The 23,296-nt window shown below is 44.0% G+C and overlaps 1 protein-coding gene across 2 annotated transcripts in view; it reads right to left on the bottom strand.

Annotated features, from left to right (window-relative positions):
- Window positions 1-23,296, bottom strand: part of LOC128686390 (protein similar) — a 688,895-nt gene that overhangs the window by 655,102 nt on the left and 10,497 nt on the right. The window contains exon 2 of one of the 2 annotated variants that reach the window (XM_070093685.1): window positions 12,206-12,235. The exons of the other annotated variant lie outside the window; for it this stretch is intronic. Coding sequence (XP_069949786.1) covers window positions 12,206-12,235 — 30 coding nt within the window. The remainder of the gene's footprint in view (window positions 1-12,205; window positions 12,236-23,296) is intronic. 2 annotated transcript variants of the gene reach the window in all.

The raw sequence follows: 23,296 nt of genomic DNA, 5'->3' as shown, positions 1-23,296 counted from the left end.
AGGTAGACAGAACACAATACGAGGTAGACACAACAAAACACGAAGTAGACACAACAAAACACGAGGTAGACAGAACAAAACACGAGGTAGACAGAACAACACGAGGTAGACACAACACAACACGAGGTAGACAGAGCACAACACGAGGCAGACAGAACAAAACGCCAGGTAGACAGAACACAACACCAGGTAGACAGAACACAACACCAGGTAGACAGAACACAACACCAGGTAGACAGAACACAACACCAGGTAGACAGAATTAGCTCATGGGAATTATTATGACGAATAAAGACCAATGTCAACAAGTTTAAAATAATCTATTTCCACCATAAACGTAATGTAAAAAACGTAAACGTATAAAAATGTAAATATGCGTTAAAACGTAAATACAAATATGCAAATACGTAAATATAAACATTACATAAATAAAAAATAAAAAAAGCGTCAATGCAAACAATAAACGTAAATATTAACATAAAAAACGTAAATACATACAAAAAACGTAAATACATATATAAAACGCAAATACATAAATAAGAACGTAAATAGACATATAAAAACGTAAATACTAACATAGATAAAACGTAAATTCTATAGATAGCAACGTCAATACAAACGCAGATAAAAAAAAACGCCAATACTAACACAAAAACAAACAACGTTTGACCAGGATGATCAATAGCTGACCAGTGAGGCTGTAATGACTTGACACACCAGGTACAGTCTGGCGACCTTGTAGCAATACCCGTGACCTGCATCCACTGACCTCTCAGCCAGACCTGTGACATGCATCCACTGACCTCTCAGCCGGACCTGTGTGACATGCATCCACTGACCTCTCAGCCGGACCTGTGACATGCATCCACTGACCTCTCAGCCGGACCTGTGTGACATGCATCCACTGACCTCAGCCGGACCTGTGTGACATGCATCCACTGACCTCTCAGCCGGACCTGTGTGACCTGCATCCACTGACCTCTCAGCCGGACCTGTGTGACATGCATCCACTGACCTCTCAGCCGGACCTGTGTGACCTGCATCCACTGACCTCTCAGCCGGACCTGTGTAACCTGCATCCACTGACCTCTCAGCCGGACCTGTGTGACATGCATCCACTGACCTCTCAGCCGGACCTGTGTGACATGCATCCACTGACCTCTCAGCCGGACCTGTGTGACATGCATCCACTGACCTCTCAGCCGGACCTGTGTGACCTGCATCCACTGACCTCTCAGCCGGACCTGTGTAACCTGCATCCACTGACCTCTCAGCCGGACCTGTGTGACATGCATCCACTGACCTCTCAGCCGGACCTGTGTGACATGCATCCACTGACCTCTCAGCCGGACCTGTGTGACCTGCATCCACTGACCTCTCAGCCGGACCTGTGTAACCTGCATCCACTGACCTCTCAGCCGGACCTGTGTGACATGCATCCACTGACCTCTCAGCCGGACCTGTGTGACATACATCCACTGACCTCTCAGCCGGACCTGTGTGACCTGCATCCACTGACCTCTCAGCCGGACCTGTGTGACATGCATCCACTGACCTCTCAGCCGGACCTGTGTGACCTGCATCCACTGACCTCTCAGCCGGACCTGTGTGACCTGCATCCACTGACCTCTCAGCCGGACCTGTGTGACCTGCATCCACTGACCTCTCAGCCGGGCCTGTGACCTGCATCCACTGACCTCTCAGCCGGACCTGTGTGACATGCATCCACTGACCTCTCAGCCGGACCTGTGTGACCTGCATCCACCGACCTCTCAGCCGGACCTGTGTGACATGCATCCACTGACCTCTCAGCCGGACCTGTGTGACCTGCATCCACTGACCTCTCAGCCGGACCTGTGTGACCTGCATCCACTGACCTCTCAGCCAGACCTGTGACATGCATCCACTGACCTCTCAGCCAGACCTGTGACATGCATCCACTGACCTCTCAGCCGGACCTGTGACCTGCATCCACTGACCTCTCAGCCGGACCCATGTGACATGCATCCACTGACTTCTCAGCCGGACCTGTGTGACCTGCATCCACTGACCTCTCAGCCGAACCTCAGGTTAGCCAGCTACCTCATCGACTGGCTGCCAACTTGACTGACTATACTAGCGGCAGACAGGTCCCCACACACCCATCACAGAACCAGGATCATTTACCTGGAGTTTTAGAAAGGATATAGGAAAGCAATGGTTTGGTAACAGAGTTATGGATGAGTGGAACAAACTCCCGAGTACCGTCACTCAAGCTGAAACTGTGCAGCTTTAAAAATAGGTTAGACAAATACACGAGTGGGTGTGAGTTGGATCTGACTGGCTTGGGCCAGTAGGTGACTAGGACTTGCCTAGAATGGGCCAGTAAGCCTGATGCAATGCTCTTTTTTCTTCAGTCTTCAAGACTGAACATATCGATTCCAGTTGAGGGACTGATTACTTCAAAACTAATCCTCTCTTACACCATTTTTCTTCTTCGTACTGGACTGATGAAGCCACTGTGGGCGAAACTTTTCCTCAATAAAGATTCCGTATGTTGGACAAGTGTTTCATTCTTCCACCGTAAGGGTTATATAGTGTACTGTGAATGGATGACATCAGTTTGGTCCAAGGAAGGAGAGGAGCTCCAAGTTCTTCCTTTAGGAGTCCTTCACCAGCACTGAGGCACCAGCCCTAAGGGCTAAGGAAGAAACGGGTAGCTGTGATTCCTTGCATCGAGTCCTTCAGAAGAGCAGCAAGGTACCCACCTTGAAGAGAACCAGGTAGTAAAAGGTGAAATTCTGAAGGTAAACTTGAGCAAAGTACAAGCAACTAGTAATCTGCGATTGCTAGTGATAACCTTCAAGGATAATGAGGTGTTGGGGGGGGGGGCTGGAGCATTATTAAAGGAACAAGGGTCGTGGCTGGTCCAGGCTGTGAAGGATATGTGGCTTGGTGGGTGAACAGTAACAACAGACCACAAGGTGGTGGTCTAGTGTCAGCAGGCCACCAGTAGCAACAGACCACAAGGGTGGTGGTCAAGTGTCAGCAGGCCACCAGTAGCAACAGATCACAAGGGTGGTGGTCTAGTGTCAGCAGGCCACCAGTAGCAACAGATCACAAGGGTGGTGGTCAAGTGTAAGCAAGCCACCAGTAGCAACAGATCACAAGGGTGGTGGTCTAGTGTCAGCAGGTCACCAGTAGCAACAGACAACAAGAGTGGTGGTCTAGTGTCAGCAGGCCACCAGTAGCAACAGATCACAAGGGTGGTGGTCTAGTGTCGGCAGGCCACCAGTAGCAACAGATCACAAGGGTGGTGGTCTAGTGTCAGCAGGCCACCAGTAGCAACAGATCACAAGGGTGGTGGTCTAGTGTCAGCAGGCCACCAGTAGCAACAGATCACAAGGGTTGTGGTCTAGTGTCAGCAGGCCACCAGTAGCAACAGACCACAAGAGTGGTGGTCTAGTGTCAGCAGGCCACCAGTAGCAACAGATCACAAGGGTGGTGGTCTAGTGTCAGCAGGCCACCAGTAGCAACAGATCACAAGGGTGGTGGTCTAGTGTCAGCAGGCCACCAGTAGCAACAGATCACAAGGGTTGTGGTCTAGTGTCAGCAGGCCACCAGTAGCAACAGATCACAAGGATGGTGGTCTAGTGTCAGCAGGCCACCAGTAGCAACAGACCACAAGGGTGGTGGTCTAGTATCAGCAGGCCACCAGTAGCAACAGACCACAAGGGTGGTGGTCCAGTGCCAGTGGGCCACAAGTAACAACACACCGCAAAGGTGGTGGTCTAGTGTCAGCGGGCCACCAGTAGCAACAGACCACAAAAGTGGTGGTCTAGTGTCAGCGGGACACCAGTAGCAACAGACCACAAAGGTGTTGGTCTAGTGTCAGCAGGCCACCACTAGCAACAGATCACAAAGGTGGTCTAGTGTCAGTGGGCCACCATTAGTAACAGACCACAAGGTCTTGTGTCAACGGGCCACCAGCAACAATGGGCCACCAACAACAACGGGCCACCAGCAACAACTGGCCACCAGCAAGAACGGGCCACCAGCAACAACGGGCCACCAACAACAACGGGCCACCAACAACAACGGGCCATCAGCAACAACGGGCCACCAATAACAACGGGCCACCAACAACAACGGGCCACCAGCAACAACGGGCCACCAGCAACAACGGGCCACCAGCAACAACGGGCCACCAGCAACAACGGGCCACCACCAACACCGGGCCACCAACAACAACGGGCCACCAACAACAACGGGCCACCAGCAACAACGGGCCACCAGCAACAACGGGCCACCAATAACAACGGGCCACCAGCAACAACGGGCCACCAGCAACAACGGGCCACCAGCAACAACGGGCCACCAGCAACAACGGGCCACCAGCAACAACGGGCCACCAACAACAACGGGCCACCAACAACGGGCCACCAACAACAACGGGCCACCAGCAACAACGGGACACCAGCAACAACGGGCCACCAACAACGGGCCACCAGCAACAACGGGCCACCAACAACAACGGGCCGCCAACAACAACGGGCCACCAACAACGACGGGCCACCAACAACGACGGGCCACCAACAACAACGGGCCACCAGCAACGACGGGCCACCAGCAACAACGGGCCACCAGCAACAACGGGCCACCAGCAACAACGGGCCACCAGCAACAACGGGCCACCAACAACGGGCCACCAACAACAACGGGCCATCAACAACAACGGGCCACCAACAACAACAGGCCACCAACAACAACGGGCCACCAACAACAACGGGCCACCAACAACAACGGGCCACCAACAACGGGCCATCAACAACAACGGGCCACCAACAACAACGGGCCACCAGCAACAACGGGCCACCAACAACAACGGGCCACCAACAACAACGGGCCACCAACAACAACGGGCCACCAACAACAACGGGCCACCAACAACAACGGGCCACCAACAACAACGGGCCACCAACAACAACGGGCCACCAACAACAACGGGCCACCAACAACAACGGGCCACCAACAACAACGGGCCACCAGCAACAACGGGCCACCAGCAACAACGGGCCACCAGCAACAACGGGCCACCAGCAACAACGGGCCACCAACAACAACGGGCCACCAACAACAACGGGCCACCAGCAACAACGGGCCACCAACAACAACGGGCCACCAGCAAGAACGGGCCACCAGCAAGAACGGGCCACCAGCAAGAACGGGCCACCAGCAAGAACGGGCCACCAGCAAGAATGAGCCACCAGCAAGAACGGGCCACCAACAACAACGGGCCACCAACAACAACGGGCCACCAACAACAACGGGCCACCAACAACAACGGGCCACCAACAACAACGGGCCACCAACAACAACGGGCCACCAACAACAACGGGCCACCAGCAACAACGGGCCACCAACAACAACGGGCCACCAACAACGGGCCACCAACAACAACGGGCCACCAACAACAACGGGCCACCAACAATAACGGGCCACCAACAACAACGGGCCACCAACAACAATGGGCCACCAACAACAACGGGCCACCAACAACACCAGCAACAACGGGCCACCAACAACAACGGGCCCACCAACAACAACGGGCCACCAACAATAACAACGGGCCACCAACAACAACGGGCCACCAGCAACAACACCAGCAACAACGGGCCACCAACAACAACGGGCCAACAACAACGGGTCACCAGCAACAACGGGCCACCAGCAACAACGGGCCACCAACAACAACGGGCCACCAACAACAACGGGCCACCAACAACAACGGGCCACCAACAATAACGGGCCACCAACAACAACGGGCCACCAACAATAACGGGCCACCAACAACAACGGGCCACCAACAACAACGGGCCACAACAACAACGGGCCAGGGCCACCAACAACAACGGGCCACCAACAACAACGGGCCACAAGAGAGATGGTCTTCACGTAAAAATAAAAAAAAATTGTTAATTTGTACTCTGGTCATTAACACCAAAAATGATGTAGTTGAAAATTTTGCAGTAAAAAGCGAAAATCAGAATCTAGTTATTCTCTTTATTATTATTATTATTATGATAAGTATATGCTAAACCCACAAGGGTTTAGCATATATGCAACTTGCCAGCAGTTCAAAGATCAACTGCTGAGAATCAAATACTATCTTGAAAATCTTTCATGTCCGGCTCTTGCTTAGTGCATTCAATTTAAGGCATCACAAATGTTGCAAATGCTGCAACAGCAGATATAATCCAAGGAAGGAATTCTGATGAACAATCTCGCATAAACGAACTAATGAAATCTCTCCAGCAAACAGTGGAATTAACTTGACTTGAGAATTCCATTGACCTCATATTCATATTCTGGTACGGAATATAACAGTGGTCAAATAAGGATGGGACGATGCCAAAATTTTGCTGATACGGATGCTTAATTTGAGGCCGACATCGATACCATCAAAATTAGCCAATACTCACCGGCACCGATACTCTGGTACATTCCTAGTGTCACAGACAGTAACCTGGAACCACAACCCAACCTAAATTTTGATCAGCATAAACGTTGGACAGCAAAACACGATTATGAGTGAGTATTAACAAAATTAACGCCAATAACAAATACCTCAATTGGTCTCAGATAAATCTGGAAATTACTGAACTACTGTAGTAACATGAATTTAAGAAGCACGTAAGTTCCCCTGTTCCTTTTCCCACTATAATCTACCTTGTCCATAGACTTTACCTTACGAAACAGACAAAGCAAATGCGATGGTATGGACTAGGTAGATTATAGTGGGTATATGATCATGTTATTAGAAGATGAGGGAATTTACGTGCCCCTTAAACCAGTCTTGAGGGGATAAGCTCAATGGTACTCCCGTAGACCGACCCAGTGCCAGGCTTGTCCAGAGCATGCCTGGTCAACTAGGCTCTTACTGCTGGTCACATGTGACCGACTCAAGGGGGCGTTGATCCCCGGAACCGTCTTTCAGGAATCCTTTGCAACAATATTAGAATTTATATGAGAATGACAATACCGAGGACACAACAAATATCTCGGTATCAACAAAATCTTCTAATGGAATACGGAATATTACTGAGAAGACGCTTCGTACACTATAAACCATATATTATCTTAATATATCAGTATATACCAATGATATGCAGAACACTACGTGATGTTCAACACTGTGTTACTAATAAAAGATGCTGGGAAACCGAGGAGCTGGATAACTAAAACCTTCAAGAGATGCCAAGCCAGTGATGAATCTAAGTCACTTGTGCTCTGAAGATAGGAATATGGTTCTTTAATAACAGCCATTAGCCATGCTAATTATGTTACATTTTGGTATAAACCTTGGTAATAAATACCGACAAGTTGGTTTAGAAAGACACGTAAGCAAACACTTAGACATATTAGAAAACGTTTCGGTCCTGGGACCTTGATCACTTCTCAGAAGTGATCAAGGTCCCAGGACCGAAACGTTTTCTAATATATATGTCATAGTGTTTGCTTACGTGTCTTTCTAAACCATGTTACATTTTATTTGGTGTATGCCACACACCCATATAGGCATGCTTCCCGACCAGCAAACCAGGTGCTAAGGGTTTAACAAGCAGAGTCCCCCATCGTTATACCATTAAATGGTTCAACCAGCCAATCACAAGGAAGCCCGCCAAAGCTGTGAAGCGATGTCCTACACTCCTGAAACAGCTCTGTCAGACTTGCCCTTACAGCTAGTCGTTATGGTTCTTACAGTGTCTCGTGATTGCATTCGCCTTAGTGTACATAGGCTATACGTTTTATTTTATTATCACACTGGCCGATTCCCACCAAGGCAGGGTGGCCCGAAAAAGAAAAACTTTCACCATCATTCACTCCATCACTGTCTTGCCAGAAGGGTGCTTTACACTACAGTTTTTAAACTGAAACATTAACACCCCTCCTTCAGAGTGCAGGCACTGTACTTCCCATCTCCAGGACTCAAGTCCGGCCTGCCGGTTTCCCTGAACCCCTTCATAAATGTTACTTTGCTCACACTCCAACAGCACGTCAAGTATTAAGATCCATTTGTCTCCATTCACTCCTATCAAACACTCTCACGCATGCCTGCTGGAAGTCCAAGCCCCTCGCACACAAAACCTCCTTTACCCCCTCCCTCCAACCTTTCCTAGGCCGACCCCTACCCCGCCTTCCTTCCACTACAGACTGATACACTCTTGAAGTCATTCTGTTTCGCTCCATTCTCTCTACATGTCCGAACCACCTCAACAACCCTTCCTCAGCCCTCTGGACAACAGTTTTGGTAATCCCGCACCTCCTAACTTCCAAACTACGAATTTTCTGCATTATATTCACACCACACATTGGCCTCAGACATGACATTTCCACTGCCTCCAGCCTTCTCCTCGCTGCAACATTCATCACCCATGCTTCACACCCATGTAAGAGCGTTGGTAAAACTATACTCTCATACATTCCCCTCTTTGCCTCCAAGGACAAAGTTCTTTGTCTCCACAGACTCCTAAGTGCACCACTCACCCTTTTCCCCTCATCAATTCTATGATTCACCTCATCTTTCATAGACCCATCCGCTGACACGTCCACTCCCAAATATCTGAATACATTCACCTCCTCCATACTCTCTCCCTCCAATCTGATATCCAATCTTTCATCGCCTAATCTTTTTATCCTCATAACCTTACTCTTTCCTGTATTCACTTTTAATTTTCTTCTTTTGCACACCCTACCAAATTCATCCACCAATCTCTGCAACTTCTCTTCAGAATCTCCCAAGAGCACAGTGTCATCAGCAAAGAGCAACTGTGACAACTCCCACTTTGTGTGATTCTTTATCTTTTAACTCCACGCCTCTTGTCAAGGGCCTCGCATTTACTTCTCTTACAACCCCATCTATAAATATATTAAACAACCACGGTGACATCACACATCCTTGTCTCAGGCCTACTTTTACTGGGAAATAATTTCCCTCTTTCCTACATACTCTAACTTGAGCCTCACTATCCTCGTAAAAACTCTTCACTGCTTTCAGTAACCTACCTCCTACACCATACACCTGCAACATCTGCCACATTGCCCCCCTATCCACCCTGTCATACGCCTTTTCCAAATCCATAAATGCCACAAAGCCCTCTTTAGCCTTATCTAAATACTGTTCACTTACATGTTTCACTGTAAACACCTGGTCCACACACACCCTACCTTTCCTAAAGCCTCCTTGTTCATCTGCTATCCTATTCTCCGTCTTACTCTTAATTCTTTCAATAATAACTCTACCATACACTTTACCAGGTATACTCAACAGACTTATCCCCCTATAATTTTTGCACTCTCTTTTATCCCCTTTGCCTTTATACAAAGGAACTATGCATGCTCTCTGCCAATCCCTAGGTACCTTACCCTCTTCCACTCATTTATTAAATAATTGCACCAACCACTCCAAAACTATATCCCCACCTGCTTTTAACATTTCTATCTTTATCCCATCAATCCCGGCTGCCTTACCCCCTTTCATTTTACCTACTGCCTCACAAGCTTCCCCTACACTCACAACTGGCTCTTCCTCACTCCTACAAGATGTTATTCCTCCTTGCCCTATACACGAAATCACAGCTTCCCTATCTTCAACAACATTTAACAATTCCTCAAAATATTCCCTCCATCTTCCCAATACCTCTAACTCTCCATTTAATAACTCTCCTCTTCTATTTTTAACTGACAAATCCATTTGTTCTCTAGGCTTCCTTAACTTGTTAATCTCACTCCAAAACTTTTTCTTATTTTCAACAAAATTTGTTGATAACATCTCACCCACTCTCTCATTTGCTCTCTTTTTACATTGCTTCACCACTCTCTTAACCTCTCTCTTTTTCTCCATATACTCTTCCCTCCTTGCATCACTTCTACTTTGTAAAAACTTCTCATATGCTAACTTTTTCTCCCTTACTACTCTCTTTACATCATCATTCCACCAATCGCTCCTCTTCCCTCCCGCACCCACTTTCCTGTAACCACAAACTTCTGCTGAACACTAACACTACATTTTTAAACCTACCCCATACCTCTTCGACCCCATTGCCTATGCTCTCATTAGCCCATCTATCCTCCAATAGCTGTTTATATCTTACCCTAACTGCCTCCTCTTTTAGTTTATAAACCTTCACCTCTCTCTTCCCTGATGCTTCTATTCTCCTTGTATCCTATCTACCTTTTACTCTCAGTGTAGCTACAACTAGAAAGTGATCTGATATATCTGTGGCCCCTCTATAAACATGTACATCCTGAAGTCTACTCAACAGTCTTTTATCTACCAATACATAATCCAACAAACTACTGTCATTTCGCCCTACATCATATCTTGTATACTTATTTATCCTCTTTTACTTAAAATATGTATTACCTATAACTAAACCCCTTTATATACAAAGTTCAATCAAAGGGCTCCCATTATCATTTACACCTGGCACCCCAAACTTACCTACCACACCCTCTCTAAAAGTTTCTCCTACTTTAGCATTCAGGTCCCCTACCACAATTACTCTCCCACTTGGTTCAAAGGCTCCTATACATTCACTTAACATCTCCCAAAATCTCTCTCTCTCCTCTACATTCCTCTCTTCTCCAGGTGCATACACGCTTATTATGACCCACTTTTCGCATCCAACCTTTACTTTAATCCACATAATTCTTGAATTTACACATTCATATTCTCTTTTCTCCTTCCATAACTGACCCTTCAGCATTACTGCTACCCCTTCCTTTGCTCTCTCTCAGATACTCCAGATTTAATCCCATTTATTTCCCCCCACCGAAACTCCCCTACCCCCTTCAGCTTTGTTTCGCTTAGGGCCAGGACATCCAACTTCTTTTCATTCATAACATCAGCAATCGTCTGTTTCTTGTCATCCGCACTACATCCACGCACATTCAAGCATCCCAGTTTTATAAAGTTTTTCTTCTTCTCTTTTTTAGTAAATGTCTACAGGAGAAGGGGTTACTAGCCCATTGCTCCCGGCATTTTAGTCGCCTCATACGACACGCATGGCTTACGGAGGAAAGATTCATATATAATTGTAAATACCATATATTCATATATTCATTGTAAATACCAGGTTGTTTTGGTGAAGGAAATGCAATCATTTACTCTGCTGCCCTTTTGCTCGTTCCAAAGCAGTTATCTTATTACAGCAATGTGTGCAGGCCAAATAGTTTACACTTGTGTTCGTAAAAAAACAGCAAAATTTGAGAATGCACAGAGAACCACGTCGGACTGCGGAGAGGCTAGTAACAGCGGCCTGGTTGATCAGGCTATCGACAAGAAGGCCTGATCTGGCAGAGGGCTGCAGGGACGGTGATCTTCGGAATCGTCTTTAAGTAAGTCTGAGGTAACATATATAACTCTAGTCTTTAATACATCCCAGTGTTCTTGTAATGACAAGTTCATTCTCGTATCTCTCATCCCGAACATGTTACACCATAACCTCGTTTCCGGACACTGCCTCGACCTGAGATTTACACTGAGGCACAGTAACAAGTCATGACGAAGAAGAAAACAAGCGAAAACCACTACTAAAAATGACGAACACATTTCTTGGATTAACTCCAGTGTGTTATTAAAACAGTAAACACAAAGCATCCTAGTAGGGACTAACATTCTTTCTTGTCTCGTGTGTGTGTGTGTGTGTGTGTGTGTGTGTGTGTGTGTGTGTGTGTGTGTGTGTGTGTGTGTGAGAGAGAGAGAGCCTGGTATATGTTTAGCGCTCTGGCAGGATTGCTGATCTTTTCCGTCTCATAAACATGCATGACGGGTAATACTTGCATACTTCAACTTACATCCAGCAATACTCACAATCACAGTCCTGTGCGGCGCTGCTTAATATTTCCTTTCTAATTAAGAGAGCTGGTCTGAGAGCGCCCCGCGAGGCCCCGGAACCATTAACAAAGGTTACCTACCTGTGATACTCCACAGCTCACAACTGAAGGGTAACATACCTGTGACTGGTTTCCAGAGCTCTACTCCCGCGGCCAGGCAACAAGGCCAGACCTCCCTGATGACTGCCTGATCTACCAGGCTGTTTCTGCTCACTGCCGGAGCATCTCAATACAATAGCATACATTGTGGCACATTCTATGTTACTAAAAGCAGAGGATTAGTCATTAAAAGTTCTTGTTCTATTCGGGTTAATTTATTTTAACTTGCCTTAGTTGTCTAAACGGTTGTTTTAATGGCCTGAAAAAAGAAAACAGAAGGAATTAGCTACATGGTCGAGGTACTCTAACAACTAACATAGTATTAACTACCATAATGGTAGTATTAACTACTATAGTGGCTACCATAGTGATAGTACTATCGTAATGAATATAGTATTAACTACCACAATGACGACTACTACCCTAGTGATAGTACTACCATAGTGAGTATTAACTAGCATAGTGACAGTACTAACAAGCATAGTCAGCATTAACCATCAACTAGGATGCATCAAACGACCAATGGTTAAGCAACTGGTGTGTCCCTGGGTTTAAAATGTTCTGCTCACCCTCATTACTGATCCCGTCATTTCTGTTTAAACTCTGGAATGACTGAGTCCCACCTCACGTCACCAGCTGTGGACCGAGAGATAATGCTGATATATATATTATATGTAAGAATAGATCGACAATAAGATTTGGTTACCTGTGAACCATGTTCAGTAATAATCTTCCCGTTTAGCTTAATTTTCTATATATTTCCGATAAGCATAATTACATATATATTATTTGCACCAGTATTTTATTTAACAAATTTGTTTATGCTGGTTTCACTGAGGACAGATTTTGAAAGATATGCAATTACCTAACATAAATAACAAAAAGGCACAATACCGTGACTGGAACGATACACAAATAACCCGCACATAAAAGACAGAAGCTTACGACGACGTTTCGGTCCGACTTGGACCATTGACCTAACATGTTGTCAGATCTGAGAAGGTATCCTTTGAAGTGTGTTGCTTCATTATTTATACTAACTTCAGTTGTTGACAAGACTTATGGCACGAGATTCAGAAACATTCTATGTCCAGTGCAACCAGAGTGTAGAACGTCACGGGTGAAGGACTGCACGCGTCATACAGTGATTGTACAGCAACAAGTACTCCCAGAAGTCATCAACGGACATCCCGTACCGGAACGGCAGTGTTCATTCTCTGTGACATTAATCATCGATCAAAGTTAGTTACACTAGCCGCTCATCTGAAGATGAGAGCAGTACAGCAATCTGGCTACACAGAAACGGTGCAACGTTTCGCCAGCCAGTGGCTTCTTCAGTCCAACTCAAAGGATAACGGTGGAAGAAGAGGAATTTTGAGGTCATCAGTCCCTCGGCCTGGAGTTGATATATTCGGTCCATCAACTGACAGACTGAATATATCAAAAGTTAAAATTTCTCTTCTTCCATCGTTCTCTGAATTGGACTCGAGAAGCTACTGGCTGGCGAAGAATAACACACAAATATGTTATTCTTCAACTTGTCGGTTTTCTAAACCAGTTATCAGACAGAAAGGGTAATTAAGTGAAGCTGGGGACACCCAGCTAAATTGCCAACATGGTCCTCCACAGCTAACACCTCACAAAGCAGAATTGTACACGAGATAGCAATATGAAAACTAAAGACACATGTACAACCTCTGGGTATGTTTATTGTAGACTTTTCCCCATCCAGTGGCTTTACCAATACAAATTCTAGGGAATAATTTGAAGACAGTAAAACTATATACAAAATATGAGGTAATCGGTCCCACAGCCTTGGCTGAGGGACTGATTACCTCTTCTTTTATATATAGTTCTGTATTGAAATTATGTCCTAGAATTTGTATTGATAAAGCCACTGGATGGTGAAAAGTCTACAATAAGACTTAAGAAATCGTAATGACACGATTGCAAATAAACCATACCCCCGGCCGGGATTGAACCCGCGGTCATAGAGTTTTGAGACTCTATGACCGCGGGTTCAATCGGCCGGGGGTATGGTCTACAATAAGGATACCCAGAGGTTGCACACGTCAATCATCTTGTCGGTATTGTAAACTATTCTTGTACAAGACAGCAATGATTTATAGAGAACAGTGGGCCGCTCCAAAGCTCGCTTCTCTACACCGGGATTCCAAACTGATGATGAAAATGTTATTGAGAAATGCCTAATTATTGTGCCTGGAAAATGTATTAACAAAAGCTACTCTTGTGTTCTATCGTTTCTGTCCCTCTCAAATCCCACTAGATATGAGAATGACCTACCCAGTAGGTGTTTACTACCTTCTTTCTTCTACTAGTTGGCTCCGCCTGTCTTGTCAAGATTATCTGCGCCTCACCTCTGACAGTGTAAGTCCCACATTCTGTTACTTCAACTTCACATTGTTCCATGGAGCAGAACTCTTCTCCAGTCTAAGGGACTGGCCACCTCAAAACTACGTCTTCGAGGGTGATAGACTGATAACATCTTTACTGCTGCTACCTCCTCTGTATTCGACTGCACAACCCAACCAGCACAACCCAACTTAAATTAACTGAATGCAATTATAACCCAAACTGACATAACCAAACAAACTTCACTTAAATTATCCTTATCTATATTTACGTTAAGTTAATACAACCTAACCTGATCAAATATAACCTTACTTAACCCAACATAACATAGCCTTAGCCTAACTAAACCCAACTCTAACTCGCTTTTAGTTCAACTAACTTAAATGAGACAGCATTTATAAGTTTAAAGGGACCATTATGAAATTTATGTTGGTAATCACGTAAAAAATGAACGTATTAGAATGAGAGGTTAGCTACTGCTCTTGTTGCTGCTGCAGTTACTGCTGTGTTGCTGCTGCAGTTACTGCTGTTGTGTTGCTGCTGCTGTTACTGTTCTTGGTGCTGCTGTTACTGTTGTGTTGCTGCTGCTCATGTTACTGTTGTGTTGCTGCTGCTGCTGTTACTGCTGCTGCTGTTACTGTTGCTGTTGCTGCTGTTACTGTTGTTGCTTCTGTTACTGCTGTTCTTGTTGCTGCTATTACTGCTGTTCTTGCTGTTACTGCAGTTGCTGCTTCTGTTACTGCTGTTGGTGCTGCTGTTACTATTGCTGTTGCTGTTACTGCTGTTGTTGCTTCTGCCCTTACTTCTGTTGTTGTTGCTGCTGTTGTTGCTGCTGTTACTGCTGTTGTTGCTGCTGTTGTTGCTGTTACTGTTGCAGCTGCTACTGTTGTTGTTCCCCTCAAGAGAATTTCCTTGACGCTGGTGAGGGGCTCTTGATCTAGGGAATTGGACCTGTGCTCCAGTTCCTTGAATTAAACTTGAATGCCTTTCATCCCCCCCACAGGCGCTGTATAATCCTACGGGTTTAGCGCTCCCCATAATCTTACTGTTGTTGCTACTGGTACTTCTACTGTTGTTGCTGCTACTGCTACTGTTATTGCTGCTGCTGTTGCTGTTGCTACTGCTACTACATTCTGCTACTGCTGTTCGCTCGCTCACACTGATATTCGTAGGCAAGGGGAAGTAATGAAGTTTGATCCAAGAAAGGGAACGGCGACTCTAATTCCTCGGACAAATAAGCCATCACCAGAAGTAATCCCTCCCTTGAGGGGGGGGGATTACTGATCATCTACAGCTGATCATCTCCCCCGCGGTCCGGCCTCAGACCAGCCCCCCCGCGGTCCAGCCTCAGACCAGCCCCCCCGCGGTCCAGCCTCAGACCAGCTCTCCTAAACTGTCAGAGAAATATTACAGGAATAAGAACTTAGAAAAAACACAAGAAAATAAAGATAAGTATATAGTGGATGTAAGTAGACATTTGTAAAATTTACCTCTAAATATATATATAAATATATATATAAATATATATATATATATATATATATATATATATATAGGAGTGTGCAAAACAATCACTGTGAAAGAAAAGAGAAGTTCCAAGCGCTTTCGTGACTACTCACATTATCCTTGATAATGTGAGTAGTCACGAAAGCGCTTGGAACTTCTCTATTCTTTCACAGTGGTTGTTTCGCATATTTTGAAATCACCTGTTTATTGTGATCTTATTGCATATATATATATATATATATATATATATATATATATATATATATATATATATATATATATATATATATATACGTATATATATATATATATATATATATATATATATATATATCATACTTTTATCTTTGTTATACCCCAGAGCCCGGCCTGGGTCAAACTTATCATTAAACTCTTACAATGGTTACACAAAGAAAATTATGGTGGTCGTAACCTGGGACAGCTCAGTAAGTAGACAGTACTGTCTACCATGATATCTCCCACGACTCTCAAAACACTTTCATTTCACCCTCGACAATGATACTATTGTATTCTGATCACCCGATGAAGGTCTTGTCATAGCCTCGACGCCAGTTTATTACAACCTTGTTTTACTGTTGTTACTGGTTACTGACTGGTGGTGCTAGTCACTGACTGGTGGTGCTAGTCACTGACTGGTGTTACTGGTTACTGACTGGTGGTGCTAGTCACTGACTGGTGGTGCTAGTCACTGACTGGTGGTGCTAGTCACTGACTGGTGGTGCTAGTCACTGACTGGTGTTACTGGTCACTGACTGGTGTTACTGGTCACTGACTGGTGGTGCTAGTCACTGACTGGTGGTGCTAGTCACTGACTGGTGTTACTGGTTACTGACTGGTGGTGCTAGTCACTGACTGGTGTTACTGGTCACAGATTGGTGGTGCTAGTCACTGACTGGTGGTGCTAGTCACTGACTGGTGGTGCTGGTCACTGACTGGTGGTGCTAGTCACTGACTGGTGGTGCTAGTCACTGACTGGTGGTGCTAGTCACTGACTGGTGGTGCTAGTCACTGACTGGTGTTACTGGTCACAGATTGGTGGTGCTAGTCACTGACTGGTGTTACTGGTCACTGACTGGTGGTGCTGGTCACTGACTGGTGGTGCTGGTCACTGACTGGTGGTGCTGGTCACTGACTGGTGGTACTGTTCATTGTTTTACTGGTGTTACTGGTCACTGGTGTTACTGGGCATTGTTGTACTGGTGTTACTGGCCATTGTTGTACTGGTGTTACTGGTCACTGGTGTTACTGGGCATTGTTGTACTGGTGTTACTGGTCACTGGTGTTACTGGGCATTGTTTTACTGGTCACTGGTGTTACTGGTCACTGGTATTACTGGCCATTGTTTTACTGGTGTTACTGGTCACTGGTGTTACTGGGCATTGTTTTACTGGTGTTACTGGTCACTGGTGTTACTGGGCATTGTTGTACTGGTGTTACTGATCACTGGTGTTACTGGGCATTGTTTTACTGGTGTTACTGGTCACTGGTGTTACTGGGCATTGTTGTACTGGTGTTACTGGTCACTGGTGTTACTGGGCATTGTTGTACTGGTGTTACTGGTCACTGGTGTTACTGGGCATTGTTGTACTGGTGTTACTGGTCACTGGTGTTACTGGGCATTGGTGTACTGGTGTTACTGGTCACTGGTGTTACTGGGCATTGTTGTACTGGTGTTACTGATCACTGGTGTTACTGGGCATTGTTGTACTGGTGTTACTGGTCACTGGTGCTACTGGGCATTGTTGTACTGGTGTTACTGGTCACTTGTGTTACTGGGCATTGTTTTACTGGTGTTACTGGTCACTGGTATTACTGGGCATTGTTTTACTGGTGTTACTGGTCACTGGTATTACTGGCCATTGTTTTACTGGTGTTACTGGTCACTGGTGTTACTGGGCATTGTTGTACTGGTGTTACTGGTCACTGGTGTTACTGGCCATTGTTTTACTGGTGTTACTGGTCACTGGTGTTACTGGGCATTGTTGTACTGGTGTTACTGGTCACTGGTGTTACTGGGCATTGTTGTACTGGTGTTACTGGTCACTGGTGTTACTGGGCATTGTTGTACTGGTGTTACTGGTCACTGGTGTTACTGGGCATTGTTGTACTGGTGTTACTGGTCACTGGTGTTACTGGGCATTGTTGTACTGGTGTTACTGGTCACTGGTGTTACTGGGCATTGTTGTACTGGTGTTACTGGTCACTGGTGTTACTGGGCATTGTTTTACTGGTGTTACTGGTCACTGGTGTTACTGGGCATTGTTGTACTGGTGTTACTGGTCACTGGTGTTACTGGGCATTGTACTGGTGTTACTGGTCACTGGTGTTACTGGGCATTGTTGTACTGGTGTTACTGGTCACTGGTGTTACTGGGCATTGTTGTACTGGTGTTACTGGTCACTGGTGTTACTGGTCACTGGTATTACTGGCCATTGTTTTACTAGTGTTACTGGTCACTGACTGGTGTTGCTGGTCATTGACTGGTGTTACTGGCCACTGACTGGTGTTACTGGTCATTGTTTCACTGGTGTTACTGGTCACTGCCTGGTGTTACTGGTCATTGTTTCACTGGTGTTACTGGTCACTGCCTGGTGTTGCTGGTCATTGTTTCACTGGTGTTACTGGTCACTGACTGGTTTTACGGGTCAATGTTTTACTGGCATAACGGGTCGTTTTACTGGTGTAACTGATCAAACATTGTTTTACCGGTGTAGTTAACTGGCCAATCATCCTTGTGTTACTAGTACAGAATTCTTCGAATTATTAAGCCGAACTTCAGCGGATTTTCCTGGGTATTAATCCAGGATGCGACCCACACCAGTAACCTAACACCCAGGCACCTACTTACTGCTAAGTGAACTTGGGCAGGTTTAATTAAGGACACATGCCCAAAGTTTCTACTCGTCCCAAAATCAAACGTCAGTGTGCGAGTTGAGGCGGCTACCAACCCAGCTACAAGATACCCTTACTTGAAATTATTATAACTTGTAAGAGATGGAAAGATTATGACTTGAAGAACTTAAAGATTAGTTGCTAACACAAAATTGTAACTAATAATGCTGCAGATTAACAATGTTAAAATATGTAAATAATAACTATAAATACCTATATACACCATTTATACCGTATTTAAATCGATTATATTTTATATACACCCACAAGACATACCTTATATGCACCAATCGTATTTTATATACGTTACACAAACACCAGTCAAACTTAAAATATATATAACCCTAATTTTTTAATGGGGTGGACCGGTAAGCCAGAGAAAGTCCTCCGTCACTTGACCAAAGCTCCAGCGGCGGATCATATGACTAAAACCGGCATCAGGACACATTTGTCCGTTTCCTGACGAATCTTAACTAACCTAGTTATAAACTACGTTAGCCTGGGTTATTAATCCTCTGTGGCTAATAAAACCACTTTATCCTTGGATATTAACACTCCGCGGTTACTAATCCCAAAAACATCCTTGGAGGAAGGTGTACAAGAATGGTATACAATACCGACAAGATAAAACCAAGACATGTGTAACATCTGGATATCTTTATTGTGTTAAAAGGTACCTAATGAAGTTAGAGAAAGGGAAGAGTGATTTCTTATATAGTTAACATTCGTGTTCCTATTACTGTAAGCTGATCCTCTCTAATGGTTATGTAAATAACTCGGTTTACTTTATTCCTATTGTATCTCCTTTTATTGTGACTAATTTTCACACAATTGAGTTACTTAGCTGTTTTAATTTTTAAGGTTATAATCATAACTGATTTGTACTGTAACTTACCGCTAGGCTTTAACAATAAGTTAATAGCTGTTTGAACATTTAAGGTATAAATAATGAGATATTACAAGGACCCCACTGGAAATAGGACACTGACATTTTTGGGTTATCCTAAAAAAAATTACCCTATGTATGATAATTGGACTTGTGTACCTATGCTTATATAAACCTACACAATAATTTTTTATTTTCTGCAGACACCCCTCACAATAGCCATCACAATAGTTTTCTCTCATTACTAGGACTGCCCGCATCCCATCCTCGTATATAGTAAGGGTGACTAGTGCATACTTCAACATCCTCAATTATATTCATTGGGGAAGCACAAAATTCGTGAGGATCATAAGCGACGGAGAAATGGAATTCAATCAAACTTGATTCAACGAAAGGGATGGCAGATCCATTTCTCTGGATCAAGAGCGCTTCGCTAGGATTAAGCCAATAGAAATAAGTCAATAAATAAGACTAAGTTAAAAATATTAAAAAAAAAATGAGAGGGGGGGTTATCCTAGGTAAATAACTTTAGACACAGGTACACGTATGCACAAACATATAAGTGTGAATTACCTAGGATAACCTAAAACAAGTCGGTGACTTATTTCCACTGGATGATATGCATAATAATAATAATAATAATATCTTTATTTACTACAAGTACATGTACATGGTATACAGTCCTAGCTGACAACAATGGCATACTACCATATAGAAAGTCCCTTGTTATGCTCCACATTTCTGGCAAATTAGGTCAGTGTCCCAGGATGCGACCCACACCAGTCGACTAACACCCAAGTACCCATTTTACTGATGGGGAACATAGACAACAGGTGGAAAGAAACACGCCCAATGTTTCTACCTGTGCCTAAATAAAATTACTTAGGGATCCGTCGATCAAATAAAGCAGTAGGGGTGAGATGTTCGTATTTTTAACCCAGAGGGTTAGCAACTCAGATTTCAAATTCTGTGCGTCACTGGGTAATAAGTGTTTGTTTAGCTTTCGTAGCTAAGTTTATTTTTTACAAATTTATTATATAGTAACTTGAATAGGAAGTAACCTAAGTATGTTTATTTATGCACAGGTACACATAAGTACAATTATCATAGTATAAATTACCTAAGATAACACCAAAACAAAGGTCAAACAAAATGACATTTACATTGGGGTCCTTGATAGCTCAATAGTCAAACAATGGGACTTGTATTTCCAATGCATAATCCAGCAGTCTTAAATACACACATAAATAAAAGCATTATATTTTATTGTACGCACGTGCAGTCACATAATCATTCTTTTGGGGTCGACTAAATAGCTAGTTTACTTACGGATAATGTGTACTGAGACTTCTTTAGGTACTTGGGTGTTAGTTGACTGTTGTGGGCTGCATCACACACAAGACACCAAATGGAAATAAGTCACATTATATGTGGCTTCGTTAGGTTATCGAGCTTAATAATGTATAACCAAAGATGTAGGAACTTGGTCCTAAATGAGTTAACACTCTCTAATAAGGCTTTCTATGGGTTAACCTTGAAGGGTTCATGACACAGAATAACCCAAGACAATGTAGTTCGTTATTCTTGGAGTTATTACGCCCTTCCCCAGGATGCAACCAAAAAAAAATCACTATTACGCCCTTCCCCAGCATGCAACCAAAAATATCCATTATTACTAGCTTTCCCTGGATGAAACAAAAAAAAATCCACTATTACGCCCTTTCCCAGGATGCAACCAAAAAATCCACTATTACGCCCTTCCCCAGGATGCAACCCAAAAAAACTATGACGCCCTTCCCCAGGATGCAAATAAAAAATCCACTCGTATACATACATATATATATATATATATATATATATATATATATATATATATATATATATATATATATATATATATATATATATATATATATATATATATATATATATATATTATAATAGTGTAATATGCATCAAAGTACACAGTAATTTTGCAAGACTTGGGGTTTGGCTAATCGGCAATAGTATTGCGTATTTATCTTCGATATAGTGTGTGTGTGTGTGTGTGTGTGTGTGTGTGTGTGTGTGTGTGCAGATTCGAATCTGCCGTAGTCTGATAAATGTTTGCAAATAATTTAGCCCGTTTGCGAATTAAGCATATATACATGAGAGAGAGAGAGAGAGAGAGAGAGAGAGAGAGAGAGAGAGAGAGAAATTAAATATATGTTCAACATCTGGGTTTCTTTATTGTAGACGTTTCGCCATCCAGTGGCTTTATCAATACAAATTCAAGGACATAATGTGTACTGAGACTTCTTTAGGTACTTGGGTGTTAGTTGACTGTTGTGGGCTGCATCACACACAAGAAGACAGAAAAACTATATACAGAAGATGAGGTAATCAGTCCCTCAGCCTTGGCGTTGAAGAGTACACGACTACTGTACTCTCCACAGACTCCAAGGCTGAGGGACTGATTACCTCATATTTTGTATATAGTTTTTCTGTCTTCAAATTATGTCCTTGAATTTGTATTGATAAAGCCCCTGGATGGCGAAACGTCTACAATAAAGAAACCCAGATGTTGAACATATGTATAATTTCTCTCTCTCTCTCTCTCTCTCATGTATATATGCTTAATTCGCAAACGGGCTAAATTATTTGCAAACATTTATCAGACTACGGCAGATTCGAATCTGCACACACACACACACACACACACACACACACACACACTATATCGAAGATAAATACGCAATACTATTGCCGATTAGCCAAACCCCAGGTCTTGCAAAATTACTGTGTACTTTGATGCATATTACACTATTATAAAACTGGGTTGCTTAAATGTGCGTGGATGTAGTGCGGATGACAAGAAACAGATGATTGCTGATGTTATGAATGAAAAGAAGTTGGATGTCCTGGCCCTAAGCGAAACAAAGCTGAAGGGGGTAGGAGAGTTTCAGTGGGGGGAAATAAATGGGATTAAATCTGGAGTATCTGAGAGAGTTAGAGCAAAGGAAGGGGTAGCAGTAATGTTAAATGATCAGTTATGGAAGGAGAAAAGAGAATATGAATGTGTAAATTCAAGAATTATGTGGATTAAAGTCAAGGTTGGATGCGAGAAGTGGGTCATAATAAGCGTGTATGCACCTGGAGAAGAGAGGAATGCAGAGGAGAGAGAGAGATTTTGGGAGATGTTAAGTGAATGTATAGGAGCCTTTGAACCAAGTGAGAGAGTAATTGTGGTAGGGGACTTGAATGCTAAAGTAGGAGAAACTTTTAGAGAGGGTGTGGTAGGTAAGTTTGGGGTGCCAGGTGTAAATGATAATGGGAGCCCTTTGATTGAACTTTGTATAGAAAGGGGTTTAGTTATAGGTAATACATATTTTAAGAAAAAGAGGATAAATAAGTATACACGATATGATGTAGGGCGAAATGACAGTAGTTTGTTGGATTATGTATTGGTAGATAAAAGACTGTTGAGTAGACTTCAGGATGTACATGTTTATAGAGGGGCCACAGATATATCAGATCACTTTCTAGTTGTAGCTACACTGAGAGTAAAAGGTAGATGGGATACAAGGAGAATAGAAGCATCAGGGAAGAGAGAGGTGAAGGTTTATAAACTAAAAGAGGAGGCAGTTAGGGTAAGATATAAAC

This window comes from Cherax quadricarinatus, chromosome 43, assembly GCF_038502225.1.
Source record: "Cherax quadricarinatus isolate ZL_2023a chromosome 43, ASM3850222v1, whole genome shotgun sequence".
Classification (NCBI taxonomy): domain Eukaryota; kingdom Metazoa; phylum Arthropoda; class Malacostraca; order Decapoda; family Parastacidae; genus Cherax; species Cherax quadricarinatus.
This window is presented reverse-complemented; position numbering and strand designations above follow the sequence as displayed.